The sequence below is a fragment of the Pseudophryne corroboree genome, chromosome 1, assembly GCF_028390025.1.
Source record: "Pseudophryne corroboree isolate aPseCor3 chromosome 1, aPseCor3.hap2, whole genome shotgun sequence".
In the NCBI taxonomy this organism is placed as follows: Eukaryota; Metazoa; Chordata; class Amphibia; order Anura; family Myobatrachidae; genus Pseudophryne; species Pseudophryne corroboree.
This window is the reverse complement of record NC_086444.1, coordinates 423,654,273-423,670,096: the sequence shown is the minus strand read 5'-3', so window position 1 is coordinate 423,670,096 and position 15,824 is coordinate 423,654,273. Positions and strand designations below refer to the sequence as shown.

Below are 15,824 nucleotides of genomic sequence, written 5' to 3'. Positions count from 1 at the left end.
CATTTTGCAGTTACTGGTACTTTTTGGGCTGACGTTACCAACACATGCATCCAAGTGCCGCCCCTTGGCATGTTCCTCAAGTGCCTAATGGGGAAATTCGGCGCTGGCCATGCAGACTGCAGGTAAGAAGAGGGGTAACATATGTGCCGATCAAGGAGTGCAGGTTACAGCGAGAAGCAAGGGTGTAGCTACCACAGGTGCAGGCAGTGCAGCTACTATGGGGCCCAGAGATTAGAGGGGCCCACCTTCCCTGTCACATGTGTTATATACATTTTTCACCATTGGGTGGTACGTAGGGGTCCTTTCAAACTTTTTCCTTGGGGCCTGCAATATATCTAGGTATGCCCCTGGACCTGCTCATTGTAGTGTGGTATAAAATGAACTGGAGGGAATGATAATGTTATATAATATGAACCGGGGCACTGTAATGAGGCACAATATGAACGGGGAGCACTATATATCATAATGTGAATTAGGGGTACTGTGCGGCATAATGTGTACTGGCAGCTCTGAAATGTGACATAGGGTGAACTTAAGCACTCCTGTGATTCATAAAAGAAACTAGGGCACTACTATGGGGCATAACATTAAATAAGGCTCTACTATGGTTCAGAAAATGAACTAGGGAACTATTATAGGGCATACAATGAACAACTGCTGCAGAAAAGTGTCTCTCTAGAAGCATTGGGATGGGGGCCCCTTCAAAATGTTGGTATGGGGCCCACAAAGTACTGGCTACGCCCCTGGCGAGGAGCCTGCATTGGTGTAGAAAAAAGGGAGCAATTAAAATAGTGCCCAATAATGGGGTGTATGTATGTTGAGATCATATTAGATACTGAGATGATAAATTAGCGTTCCATACATATTTATGAAACATACAGACGGGTGGCACTCGTTAGACCGGCTGTCGGGATCCCGGCACTCAGCATACCGGCGCCGGGTTCCCAACTGCCGGTATACCATCAACTTTTCTCCCTCTTGGGGTGTCCACAACACCCCTGGGGGGAGAATAAATAGCGTAGCGCGCCACCGTTTCCGCAGCGTGGCGAGCGCAGCAAACCTGCAAAGGGCTCTTTTGCGCACACCCCGCTGCTGGCATTCCGGCTGTCAGGATCCCGGCGCCGATATGCTGGGCACCGGCATCCCGACAGCCGGCAAGTTCGTAGTACACCCATACAGACATGTCATATTATACAGTATTTGATGATGTTTAACTGGACTGCAAAATATGATTTTGAATACTGATTGTAAAATGAATATGCACATTACTGTTAATGAGATTATGCCTTAAATACTTTTCATCTTGATATGAATATACTTGTCCTTGAGATATTTGAATAGGTATATTTTCTGGTTATAACTTTGCAAGTGGTTTCTTAATTTGTTTTCAATTCTAATTTGTTATTAAATGGTCAAATAGAATATCTCCAGCATTTCAGCACTATAATGAAACCCTCAGTGCTATGGAAAGCAGAGATATGGCACACCATCTGTCAGGGACTGATGCACAGCTAAATACCAATGCTCCCCAAGTAGTAGCTGTGAGATACAGTCACTACATTCCCGCTACACTGACATTGTGTCCATAGTGCTGAAACACAACAATTGTTTTATAGCGTGACATTTCCTTATGGAACCCCTTTTCTTCTTCTCATTTCATTAATTATGCAAGAGAAGTAGTAGTCGCTGTGACTCCTTCCGGATTGAACTGGGTAAAAGGAAGAACCATGTCTTGGACAACTATTTATAATAGTTTAGGGTCCTCACTAGTGGAAATGCTGCCAGTTTCTTTAAACAACTGTCTAACCGGGTGGTATTCATGTGACTGCCAAGAGAAATCCTGGGGCCCAGTACAAGAAATTTCTCCCTCCCATCCCCCCGCCTCCCCTTAAGGGGATGTGACCACAGCATGCTTAAGGCATGGCCACTCCTCTTTGGGGGGGGGGGGGGGGGGTCTAGCACATGAGAAGTACTCACTCACAGGAGCATGGCATGTCTCCCCCAGCCAGGGCAGTAGAGAACCTGGCTGAGGCCAGGTACTTTTCATGGGGCATGGCCTAATCACAGGAGGAGTGCACCCTGCAGCCCAGCACACAGCAGTGTGAGCAGTGAGATCGAGCAATTCAAGTGCAGTCGGACAATGTAACGACGGTGGCCTACATAAACCGACAGGGCGGAATGAAGAGCAGAGCTGCAATGTCAGAGGTAACAAGAATCATCCTCGGAGCAGAAAAACACGTTGGCGCTGTTAGCAATCTTCATTACGGCAGTAGACAACTGGGAAGCAGACTTCCTCAGCAGACACGATCTCCATCCAGGAGAATGGGGCCTCCATCCGGAGGTGTTCACGGAGGTGACAGATCTCTGGGGTGTACCTCAAATAGACATGATGGCCTCCCATCTCAACAAGAAGCTTCGGAGGTATTGTTCCAGATCAAGGGACCTGCAAGCCGTGGTGTCTCCGTGGGTGTTCCAGTTGGTGTACGTGTTTCCTCCAATTCCACACATTCCAAGAGTTCTAAAACTCATAAGGAGAACAAGAGTTCAGGCAATCCTCATTGCTCCAGACTGGCCAAGAAGGGCGTGGTACGCGGATCTTCTGGATCTACTGCTGGAAGATCCGAGGCCTCTTCCTCTTTGGGAGGACCTGTTGCAACAGGGGCCGTTCGCTTATCAAGACTTACCGCGGCTACGTTTGACGGCATGGAGGTTGAACGCCAGATATTAGCTCGGAAGGGCATTCCGAACAAAGTCATTCCTACCCTGATACAGGCTAGGAAAGGAATAACGTCTAACCATTACCATCGCATTTGGAAAAAGTATGTATCTTGGTGTGAGTCCAAGATGTTTCCTACGGTGGAGTTTCAACTGGGACGGTTTCTCCTCATCCTGCAGGCAGGTGTGGATATGAGCCTGAGGTTGGGATCAGTAAAGGTCCAGATTTCGGCCTTATCCAATTTCTTCCAGAAACAATTGGCTGCCCTCCCTGAGGTTCAGACTTTTTTTGAAAGGGGTAGCTACCATAGGTGCAGGCAGTGCAGCTGCTATGGGGCCCAGAGATGAGAGGGGGCCCACCTTCCCTGTCACAGTTACATGTGTTATATAATTTTTTTGCCATTGGATGGTACATAGGGGTCCTTTCAATCTTTTTCCTTGGGGGCTGCAATATATCTAGGTATGCTCCTGGACCTGCTCATTGTAGTGTGGTATAAAATTAACTGGAGGGCATTTTAATGTTATGTAATATGAACCGGAGCACTGTAATGTGACACAATTTGAACAGGGAATTGGGGGTACTGTGCGGCATAATGTGTACTAGTAGCTCTGAAATGTGACATAGGGTGAACTTAAGCACTATTGCGATTCATGAAAGAAACTAGGGCACTACTATGAGGCATAACATTAAATAAGGCTCTACTATGGTTCAGAAAATTAACTAGGGCACTATTATAGGGCATAAACTTAACAACTGTTGCAGAGAAGTGTCACTCTAGAAGCATAGGGACGGGGGCCCCTTCAAAATGTTGCTATGGGGTCCACAAAGTTCTGGCTACACCCCTGCTCACACAAGTTCACTCTGGTAATCTGAAAGACTCATACAGGAATCATGATCCCAGTTTGTATTACCTGTCCTGTACTTGCTAGTACTACAGAATTGGATCTCACATTTGTTCCCTGACAAGTTTTAGAGCAGTGTGCGACTGTTGATAATTATGTCATTTTAGTGAGTAAGAATTTAATGTTTCGTTGGAAGTGCGTTGATGTTTTGCTCTTTAATTTGCTAGTAGCATTTTATGAATATTCTGTGTTTATTTTTTAGCACTATTGATACTTCTGTGCTTCATTATTCGGCATATTACAGAATGATAGATGGAACATATTTGTGTCTCTTGTTGTATAACATATCTAATAGGATACGCATATATAATTTATGCTCATGTCATAATAACAGAAAAGACATAATAACATTCTGGCCATAACAAAGGCTGAGATCAAATTAATTTTTAGTTGTGTTACTGACCGGAACCAGCTTTGTGGGTGCTTGAGCACCCCAAATATTTGTGCTGCTGCATCCACTATCCATGTTGGTGCACCCCAAATATTTGTGCTGCTGCATCCACTATCCATGTTGGTGCACCCCAAATATTTGTGCTGCTGAGCCACTACCCATGTTGGTGCAGGGTATTTTTCAGGTATAAGTGGAATGGGGGGAATATGAGCACACCCAACCATTTTAAAAAGTGGGCTACATTGATCACCCGACAGTGGGTCCTACTTTGGCAATGTGGAAAAGGTTGAGGGACAAACTGGACCTCTCAACAGCAGTGTCTCCACTGACTCCCATAGTGCATAATCTGTTCTTCTTACCAGGTACTTCAGGTAGAACCACTGCATCTTGGAAGTCAGCGGGAGTTACCAGAGTCTGCCATTTGATTTCAACTGGTTCAAACAAATCCTTTGAGACGCTATTGGAGGAGTCAGATCTAACTAAAGCAGATTATTGGTTTTATCTACAGGCTTGTCATTTTATCTTATCTTTGGGCAGACCTGTTGGATGAACCAGGGATCTGACCCCGTTTGAAGAATTGTGTACTCAATCGCACACCCCGACCTATGTTATATCCAACATATATCAAATTCTCCTAACGGCTCTTTTGCCCCCTATCCTGTCATATCAAGTATCCTGGGATAGAGGTTTCACTCTTAAGGGAATCCAAGGAAATTGGGACAGTGTCTGCTCGTCTAGTATGGATGTAGTAGAGTCCCAGTCCAAGCCGGCAACAGAAATCTTGGGCGCCGTACACTAATACCTCTGCCCCTCCCCCCAGCCCTAAAAACATTGTCTGCACTATGTTCTTCCCCACGACCATCACATGCACCTCCCTGGAATGTAGTTATGATCCCGGTGGCCGGGATCCTGGCTGTCAGCATACAGACGCCGGGATCCCTGACACCAGAACGCCGACAGGGAGGCCAGGCATATTCACACTCGTGGGGATCCTGGCGTCGGTATGCTGACCACCGGGATCCCGACTACCGGTCACCTGATCCCAACCCCGCCTGCCTTAAACAATACTGATATAATGGGATCATCCCTTTCCAAAATGAAGATTCCCAGACCCACAATGGCCAGGCATTTTGTACTGTCTGTGCTGAGCAACAGCTGAGCCTGAAAGACCAGTCACCACCACACACAGACATTCTGCTCTGATCTCATCTGTCATGCATGCATGCAGATGCATCCATATGTGCAGAATGCTGCATGCATAATGTGCATAATATGCCTGCCTGCCTGCCCGCAGCCCGCCCCAAACCAATCCTAATGCCCCAAACCAAACCCAAATCCCTAAACATTCTGGAGTTGGAGAACCTTACCAGCAGCAACACACAGCCGCCAGTGCCACTGATTGACCAGGATCAGAGTCCCGCAGTACTGTCCAGGCTGCTCCTGCTTGGCGCTCCGGCTCCTCGCAGCTCACACAGCAGAGTAGAGATGGCTACTGACTCACTGTCTCAACACAGTGACTCGAATCATCAGGAAGTATGAATGATTCGAGTCACTCACTGTTTAATGAGTCGAGACAGCTGCAGCCTCTCTCAGCCAGAGGGAGGAAACTCAGTGTGTCCTTCAGTCAGTCAGTGTGTTCTGCTGAGTGTCTTTAGCTGTGATTGGCCAGAGGCTATACCAGGTGACACCCAGTGGGAGGGGGGAGGGAGCAGTCACGACTCACAAGTCAGTGAGTGCTGTGCTGCTGTGCCTGATCCATTTCATGAATCATGATTCATCCTGAGTCTGCCTGTGAGTTGAGACAGTTGTACACTGTGTAGACTCAGTGACTCAGTGGATGGATCTGATTCATGAAGCATAAGCCTGCAGGAGGTGGAGCCCCTGTGGTACAGTGTTCTCAACTCACTGTTCCTGCTCAATGTGATTGTGGGTGGCAAACTCCCTGGAGGCTAGATAGTGGATAATATAATAAATCCAAGCCCACCTAAAAAAAAGCCCACCTAAAAATCATCCAATTAGCAAAGTATGCAAAGTAAAAAAAAAATTTTTTTATTTGGTTTAGTTACAGACTGAATGATGTGTTTCATGGCTGTTAAGCTTTCTCTCCTCAACCAGAAGTAATGTGCATATTCTGTAACTAGTATGCAGAGCCGGCCATAGGCATAGGCAAACGAGGCAATTGCCTAGGGCATCTGGCATGCCTAGGGGCATCAGCAGCTTCTGCTGATTAAAATGATATGCGGCATGCCTATATTCTGTATGTAGCATTTCATATGCAGATACAGCGACAGTCTCACACAGTATATAGGCATGCTGCATATCATTTTAATCAGCAGAAGCTGCTTGTGCATCCTAGCCACATAGCAATGCAAATAAGATGCATTTTCATAAAAATGTGCCCGACGTTAGCATTGAGGCAAGATTTATGAGGACACATCTGTATCCAAGCAGAGGCAGAGATGACAGTGTTAGTGGCAGTGTGAGTGCTGTGTGCATGTGAGTAGGTTGGTTGTGCAGTAGTGTTCGGAATATGTGTAAGGAGCATTATGTGTGTCATGTAAAAATGCAATAACAATGTGCAACATATGTGTAAGGGGCACTATGTGTGTCATTATGTGTATAAGGGCATTAATAATGTGCGGCATATGTGTAACAGGGTACTACTGTATGTGTGTCATTATGTGTATAAGGGCATTAATAATTTGCGGCATATGTGTAACAGGGTACTACTGTATGTGTATCATGTGTATGGGGGCACTAAAAATGTGCAGCAAATGTGTAGGGGGCACTATGTGTGTCATTATGTGTTTAAGGGCATTAATAATGTGCGGCATATGTGTAAGGAACATTATGCGTAAAAGGGCATTAATAAAGGTTGTCATAATGTGTAAGGCTCATTATGTTTATAAGGACATTAATAATGTGTCTCATATGTGTAAGAAGCATTACTGTGTGGAATTATGTGTATAAATGCATTACTAATGTGTGGCATTATGTGTATAAGGTGCTCTACTATGTGGCGTTGCGTATAGAAAGGGCATTACTGTGTTGTCTAATGTGAATAAAGAGCAATATTGTGTGGTATAATGTGAATAAGGAGCAATTCAGTGTGATGTAATGTGAATAAGGGGCTCTACTGTGAGGAGTAACGTTTATAAGGTAAAGTGATACTGCTGTGGAATGTAATATGAATTATGGACACTATCGCATGATCAAATGTGAATAAAGTTGCAGTACTGTGTGGCGTAATTGGAATTGGGGTCACTATTGTGTGGCCATGCCCCTTGCCAGTAAAAACACACCCCTTTTTGGGCTGTGTGCCAAATGTGCGAATTGTTCCTATTTAAAATATAGGGGTACAAACACCAAAATAAGGACTGCTGTGGGTGAAGGGTGATGGTGCTGGGAAAGAGGTGCAAGGTCAGAGGTGGAACCAGCGGTGGTGCTAGGGGGCACCAGCCAAAATCTTGCCTAGGGCATCATATTGGTTAGGGCCGGCTCTGCTAGTATGCAATAAGTGGTTATTAATCATATATCAACATAACACTGAATCTATGTTAATATATTATTAACAATCAGTGCATAAGCAGCTGCCTCCCCCAGATACACTGCACAATCACTGCAGCTGAATAACTCCCTCCATGAGTCCAGCACTGGCAACTCACTGATTCATGTGCAGTCTCTGCAATACATTAAAATACAAATGAGTCATGACTCATGTGCCGAGATACTGACTCGAGACACTTCACTGAACTGAGTCATGTGTCTCAACTCAGTTCAGTGAATCACTTTGCCCATGATTACAGCAGAGATAGGGAGAGGGAGGCGTACGGTGAGGACTCGAAGAGGAGGGGCGGTCCGGACGAGCGTCCTGCTTTGTGACTGGTGCAACGTCAGTGCACAGCACACAGCACGGCCGGGGACTGGCTGGCTCAGGCTGACAGCTGACCTGGCTGGGGCAGTGCACTGAGGGGTAAACACACGGCTCGGGGGGGGGGCGCCTCAGCCGCAAAAAAATAAAATAAAAACTCTTAACCACACAGCGAGCCGCACATGGCTGGTGCGGTGCCGCGAGTTATAGAATTATTTACATTTATTATGACATGCTGCCGCCGCTGGACTTTGGGGCCACTCATAACGATGGGGCCTAGGACGGTTGTCCCCTATGACCCCCCCTGTCGCCGGGCCTGGTCCCAGTACAAACTGTTATCGAGATGGTATTGCTGCCCAACTATTGTTCATAAATTTTGCCCTGGTGTGTTCCCTTTCTGCTGTGTGGTCAGGAGCAGGGTTCATGAATGCATATTTGGTGGGATTGTTCTTTGATCATCCCATTTTGGGATAATGTCAGATAGGTGGCTACGGAGATACTGGGTTTTCCTGCTCTTTTGGTTATTGTCCCAATCAGATATACCTATAGCTAAATACAAAAAGTCACTACTCAGGCATATGAATAATGCAGCAAGAGCGATATTGCCGGTTCGCTGGCGTTCGACCTCTCCACCTACCATGTGGGACTGGTGCCAACATATGGACTTCTACATGGCAATGGATGAAATTTACTCCACCATGGTGAATATATGTCTATTTGGTTTGGGTGGTTGGAGTTCAAATTGTCCTACTCATATAAGGCCTTAGGGGGTCATTCCGAGTTGTTCGCTCGATAGCTGTTTTTAGCAGCCGTGCAAACGCTAAGCCGCCGCCCTCTGGGAGTGTATCTTAGCTTAGCAGAAGTGCGAACGAAAGGATCGCAGAGCGGCTACAAAAAAAAAATTGTGCAGTTTTAGAGTAGCTCCAGACCTACTCAGCGCTTGCGATCACTTCAGACCATTCAGTTCCGGATTTGACGTCACAAACACGCCCTGCGTTCGGCCTGCCATGCCTGTTTTTTTCCTGGCACACCTGCGTTTTTTGGAACACTCCCTGAAAACGGTCAGTTGACACCCAGAAACTCCTCTTTCCTGTCAATCACTCTGCGGCTGCCATTGCGACTGAAAAGCGTCGCTAGACCTTGTGTAAAAATACATCACCCGTTGTGAAAGTACGTCGCGCGTGCGCACTGCGCCGCTTACGCATGCACAGAAGTGCCGCTTTTTCACTTAATCGCTGCGCAGCGAACATTTTTAACTAGCGATCAACTCGGAATGACCCCCTTAGTACCTACAGACATTCACTAACTCACTCACTGACTCACTCACTGATTGACTGTTTGGTTGATACGATTGACAAGGTCACAGGATTAGTTGTAGATGACATCCTCTGTTTTAACATTAACTCATACAGTAGGTTCAATCAGGCTATTCAAAAGAGGCTCTGACTCACCAGAATTTGTTGTCCGATGACGAGTGGAATCTCTCCCTTCTAACTCTTTTTCTCTTTTTCCTTCCTTTACTTACATTTTACTTTTTTATTAGTTACCTGATTGATGCCTTTTGCGTGCCATTTTTTTTTTATATGGCGTTAGTTAGTTTGGAGTACTGACTAAGAATTATAGCATCATTCTTTGTTGTTCTAATGTTTTATTATGTACCATTGTTTTTATACGATATATATACTGATTTTTTGCTATGACTATGGTACTTGAAAATTAAGAATTTATAAAAAACAAAAGTGTGCTACTTTGATATTGGTGATAGTATCTGCTGTGTATTTCTGCAGGCTCTATGTGATAACATGGAATGTCGGCTGTTCCGTGCCTCCTACAGATCTCACTTCCCTGCTCTGCCTTAATGCTGGAGATGGCAAGACTGATATGTTTGTTATTGGGTAAGACGACTATTTCTCCACCAATCCTATCCAGTCTTCTAATGAATACTAAAAACTAGTCCATAACATCACTCTATCCATGATCTATCTCTACAGGTTACAGGAGGTCAATTCCATGATCAATAAGCGTCTGAAGGATGCTTTGTTTTCAGATCAGTGGAGTGAGATGTTCATGGACGTCTTGAGCCCCTTCAGCTACGTGCTGGTGAGAATCGTACCAGAAAGATACTTAAATTAATGTCTGTCTATTACTCTCTACAATTTCATTTTGTGGTCAGCCTTGGTATTACACTCATTTCATATACAATTGTTTTGTTGCCATTTGCTTTGTAGTTTTCCTTCCATGCGTCACGCATTCAGGATGCAGTCACCATGTTGACAATCACAATTTTGACAGTTATAATGTTGACAACACAGTGTTGACAGTTATGATATCGACATGTTCACAGTATCGACATGTGAAATGTCAACATTCAGTAGAAAGCCAACAGTTCGGGTTAGGCTGCAGGAGGGGAGGGTTAGCGGTTAGGCTGTGGGAGGGTATGGTTAGGATTAGGTATAGGGGTTAGTGTTACTTATTGCCGATACTGCTAGTTGACAGCTGGAAATCACCATCACCTGACTGCCAGATGCCACCAGAGACCCACTATCAAATAAGTGAGCACTGCACCTGGACACACAGTTTTGTCGCCATTGTAATAATATTCATCAGTGTCTACATGAATGTGGAAATGTGGTCAATGGCGATATGCTACATATCGCCATTACATAGTCCTTTCTGGGATTTCAACCATCAAAAAACAATTAGATATAAACTGCCTGAAGAAGCCACCAGTGGTCTAGTCAAACACATAACCAAAGTTTATGCAGAACTGATTTATGGTGTATTGTATTATCACCAATTAAGACACAGATGTGATTGAATATACAGTATGATCTGTGATGAATCCTTAACCACTTACCTGGCTAGTATTTTATTTTATTTTTTTTCAAAAATGCTCAGCAAGTTTTATGATTGAATTCGGTTAAGAGGATTTATTTAAATTAATTTAAATTGTTTATGAAAAAAGGAACATTTATTTAAAAAACAAATCCAACACTGTTTTACTTAAAAAGCAAAACAAAAAAAACAACAACACTTTTTCCCCCAATAAACATCGGTATGAAAAACCGGTGGGTGAGATATCAGACAATCGATGATCGGACCATTGTGGCTCTACATTTTCCCGGCTGTTCCTCTCTGCAGCGTTTCGGGTGTTCACAGGAAAGATGAGTGCTGCTTTTTTACATTCCCCCAGTGGCTACTCATCTTTGCAGCCGTGTGGTGGGGTAAGGGGTGCAACCGGGTTGACCGATCAGCTGTGATTGGCTGCACGGCAGACACTGTGGGAGGGAAACAAGAAGCAGAGGTCCCTCTGCCAGTGGCACAGTGAGCATAGTGCTTGTGCAAGTTGTGATGGTGCACCAATGGCGTGTCTAAAGATACTCTGAGATGGAAATGTACTGTCTCAAGACGCTGCAAGTGGACATCGTAGTTTTTAGAAAATCGTCCATGGCATTAGCATAAGACAGATGTAACTGCGTCCAACTCAAAACCAGGCTCACAGTGTGATTCTATTAGGGTGTGTTAAGAACTCATTATCATAATCGGTGCTTATTTGCACCAACACATAGACAAATAGATTTTACAAATATGCGTCTCTGTGCTGGTCATTGTAGCACTAACTGTACTTTTATTGATTTATTAACTAGCATAGATTCCATGAAATAAAATATCACGTGTCAGATGTGTGTTTTTTGAAGAGCTTAATTTAAGTTACTGTATGTCCACTTACATCTTTGCTTTTTTACAAATTTGGCACAACATGCAAAACACGGCTAAGCTGTTTTTCCACGAGTATCGAGTGGATGAATTTTAAAATTTTTGTTTGCCATAATAGAATATGTATAAAGTAACATATTAAAGAAGCAAATTAAGAAAAATAACAAGGCATGGCTAAATATCTCATTCTATGGCATGCAAAACTGTGCCATACATGGCGGGATATAGCAAAGATGTATGTGGACACATCTGTACAAAACAATGTTGTATCCAAAACATGCTTCACATTTTATTTCACATCTTGACACAATGGCCCTCATTCCGAGTTGATCGCTCGCAAGGCGAATTTAGCAGAGTTGCTCAGGCTAAGCCTACGCCTACTGGGAGTGTATCTTAGCTTCTTAAAATTGCGACCGATGTATTCGCAATATTGCGATTACAAACTACTTAGCAGTTTCAGAGTAGCTTCAGACTTACTCGGCATCTGCGATCAGTTCAGTGCTTGTCGTTCCTGGTTTGACGTCATAAACACACCCAGCGTTCGCTCAGACACTCCCCCGTTTCTCCGGCCACTCCTGCGTTTTTTCCGGAAACGGTAGCGTTTTTATCCACACGCCCCGAAAACGCTGTGTTTCCGCCCAGTAACACCCATTTCCTGTCAATCACACTACGATCGCCGGAGCGAAGAAAAAGCCGTGAGTAAAAATACTATCTTCATTGTAAAATTACTTGGCGCAGTCGCAGTGCGATTATTGCGCATGCGTACTAAGCGGAATTTCACTGCGATGCAATGAAAATTACAGAGCGAACGACTCGGAATGAGGGCCAATGTTTACTTTGCTCTATGTAGCAGTCACATTGATATGTGTAAGATGTGCTTTGCTTAAAGTTTTCCACTGAACATTTCCATGTTAGAAACTTGCTTGTGACTGCTGCTTACTCCCATGTGTCTTAGGTCAGCTCTGTCAGGATGCAAGGCTGCCTGCTGCTAGTATTTGCCAAGTATTTCCACCTCCCCTTCCTGCGTGATGTTCAGACTGACTGCACAAGGACTGGCCTGGGAGGTTACTGGGTCAGTAAATGTATTCTTCTTCATGAGAACTCCTTACACTAATAGTATGTACGTGTGTGTTCCACTAATCTTTACATAGTACTCTCCAATAGAGTGACTATATATCCCTTTTCCCTGGGACGCCCATGGATTACACAGGTTCTGTGGCTGGCTGACTTCAAGCCTACGTTTCAGCTGGTTTTAAACAGCCACAGAACCTGTGTAATCCATGATCGTCCCAGGTAAAAGGGATAATATGGTCACTCTATCTCCAGGAATGTCTGGGGGACTCCTGAATTTCACAGAGCTTTCTCGCATGCTTCAGAGAGTAGATCAGACTCCTTTATCCCTCTCACTTTCCCAGCGAAATGGGCGGTCTAGGGATTTGATGAGATTATTTGCAGTGAATCGCATCACTGTGGCCCTGCCACCCATCCTCCCAATTACATATTGCAATATTGTACAGTAGGGAAAACGGAAGAGATGATTTCAGTTGAGGCACCACACTCCGTGCGATGCCCACCTTGACGTTACCTTTGGGATATCCCAGGGGAGACACTTAAATAGCTAGAGAGTGTGCTTTACTTATGATTTTCATTTGCAATTTCTATTTTTCTGTTTTCCAATGTTTCCTTACTTTTATAGGGTAACAAAGGTGGAGTCAGTATCCGATTATCCCTGTTTGGTCACATGGTGTGCTTTCTGAACTGTCATTTGCCTGCTCACATGGAGAATTCTGACCAGCGTGTGGATAATTTTGAGAGCATCTTGCAGCTTCAGCAGTTCCAGGGTCCCCTGGCGAATGGTGTCCTGGACCATGAGTATGTTTCTTATCTGAGACACACAAACAGATCTCAGATAGATATTGGGATGGTACCTGCTTTTACTTCTTAATACAACATCTCCATTCTAATTCCCATGTTGCTCCCTGTATAACTTGGAAATAGGTGAATCTCTACAGTTTTCATTTGGGCATCAGAATTGCTGCATCAGGATTAGGACTACCGTCAGTAACCTATGTATCACTTCTTTACAAAAAAAAGCAATGGCTTCATATAACTTATTTTATCCTAACTGCAGTTATAGCGGTCAGTGCCAGAAATCTGTAATTCTATGAAACATCCTGTGACATGCCCGAGCAGGTGGACACGGTACTTCATCACATGCAAATCAGCAATGCTAGGAACAGGCAAAGGGAAATCAGTAGGTAGTTTAGGTAGAAGAGGAAGTCTAAGAGCAGATCTTACAGCCCCATACAAATCTATTCAAATGCCTGTCATCATTATATAATACATTTATTTCTCATATACGTCCTAGAGGATGCTGGGGACGACATCAAGACCATGGGGTATAGACGAGATCCGCAGGAGACATGGGCACTCTAAAGGCTTTTCATTGGGTGTGAACTGGCTCCTCCCTCTATGCCTCTCCTCCAGACCTCAGTTTTAGAAATGTGCCCAGGCAGACTGGATGCACTCTGAGGAGCTCTACTGAGTTTCTCTGAAAAGACTTATGTTAGGTTTTTTATTTTCAGGGAGATCTGCTGGCATCAGACTCCCTGCTTCGTGGGACTGAGGGGGCAGAAGCAGAACCAACTTCCTAAAGAGTTTCATGGCTCTGCTACTGGCTGACAGGACATCATTAGCTCCTGAAGGGAACTGAATGCTAGCTGTGTCTAGATGCTCACTCCCACAGCACGCCGTCACCCCCCTCGCAGAGCCAGAAGTCAGAAGACAGGTGAGTATGAGAAGAATGATCTTCTATCAAGTAAGTGACGGCTGAGGTGCGGCGTGGCTGGCGGGAGCGCAGCGCGCCATTGCTGCCCACACACACAGGCACTGCAGGGTGCAGGGCTGGGGGGGGGGGGCGCGGCGCCCTGGGCAGCAAGAAATATACCTCAAACTGGCTAAAAGGGGGCATAAGATGCCGCTGGCACAGCCCTACCCCCGCCAGTATAAATATCATGGATACTGAGTGTAAGGACGCGCCATTGTGAGGGCGGAGCTTCTTCCTCAGGCAGCCAGCACACTGCTCAGCGCCATTTTCTCTCCTCAGGCTGCGGAGAACACGCTGGTCCTCTCCTCCACTTCTGACAAGTACAGGGTGCTATTAAGGGGGGGCACAAAGCGATTGTGGTGCATTTTAATAGTGTGAATTACTGTTTAAAAGCGCTGTTGGGCTGTGGGCATACTGTGTTCACAGGCAATAGTGGTGCTGGGATTGTGAACTGGCTGCTCCTATCCTGTGTCCCTCTGACAGATTTTACTTTGGGTCTGTCCCCAAATAAGTCCCAGTGTGTCTGTGAGTGTACTGTACACGTGTGAGGCATGTCTGAGGCAGGGAGTTCCTCCCCGGAGGAAGCCATTTTAGGGACACAGAGTTGTAATGTGGTGGCGCTACCGGCACACCAAGAGCCTGCATGGGTGAAAGAGATACGTGACAGTATGCATCTGATTAACCGAAGATTAGATAAGTCTGAATCTAAGGCTGCATGCTGGAGAAAATCTATGGAAGATGTGATTTTTCAGGATGCTGTTATTCCTTATGCGGGCGGCCCCACTGGGTCACATAAGAGACCGTTTGCGAATGTTGTAAACACTGATACCGACACGGGCTCAGATTCTTGTGTCGACGATAGTGACTCCAGAGAGATAGATCATAAATTGGCAACAAGTATACAATATATGATTATGGCTATAAGGGACGTGTTGGAGGTTACAGAAACCACTCCTGTACCTTAGGAGAAGGCTTATTTATGTAAAGAAAAGAAATCCAAAGTCACGTTCCCTCCTTCACATGAACTAAATGCTCTGTTTGAAGGGATGTGAGTGAATCCTGATAAGAAATTTCGTATTCCCAAAAGGATTCAGATAGCTTACCCTTTCCCGGCTGAGGACAGAAAAAAATGGGAGTCACCCCCTGTGTTAGACAGTGCGCTTTCCAGGTTGACAAAGAAGGTAATTCTCCCTGCTCCTGGCACGGCTTCTCTTAAAGAGCCGGCAGACCGCAAAATGGAAACGACATTGAAATCCATTTATGTTACCAATGGTACACTACTCAGGCCCACTATTGCCTGCGCATGGGTGAGTCGCACTATTGAAAAATGGTCAGAAAGCGTGTCATCAGAAATTGACACGATTGATAAAGATGAGATACTCCTTAAGTTATGGAATATC

At 45.0% G+C, this 15,824-nt stretch overlaps 1 protein-coding gene across 2 annotated transcripts in view; it reads left to right on the top strand.

Moving 5' to 3' along the window:
- Positions 1–15,824, top strand: part of INPP5J (inositol polyphosphate-5-phosphatase J) — an 81,897-nt gene that overhangs the window by 42,162 nt on the left and 23,911 nt on the right. For both annotated transcript variants that reach the window (XM_063913407.1, XM_063913406.1), the window contains exons 3-6: positions 9,668–9,775; positions 9,872–9,980; positions 12,553–12,669; positions 13,294–13,469. In XM_063913407.1, the coding sequence (XP_063769477.1) occupies positions 9,668–9,775; positions 9,872–9,980; positions 12,553–12,669; positions 13,294–13,469 (510 nt within the window). The remainder of the gene's footprint in view (positions 1–9,667; positions 9,776–9,871; positions 9,981–12,552; positions 12,670–13,293; positions 13,470–15,824) is intronic.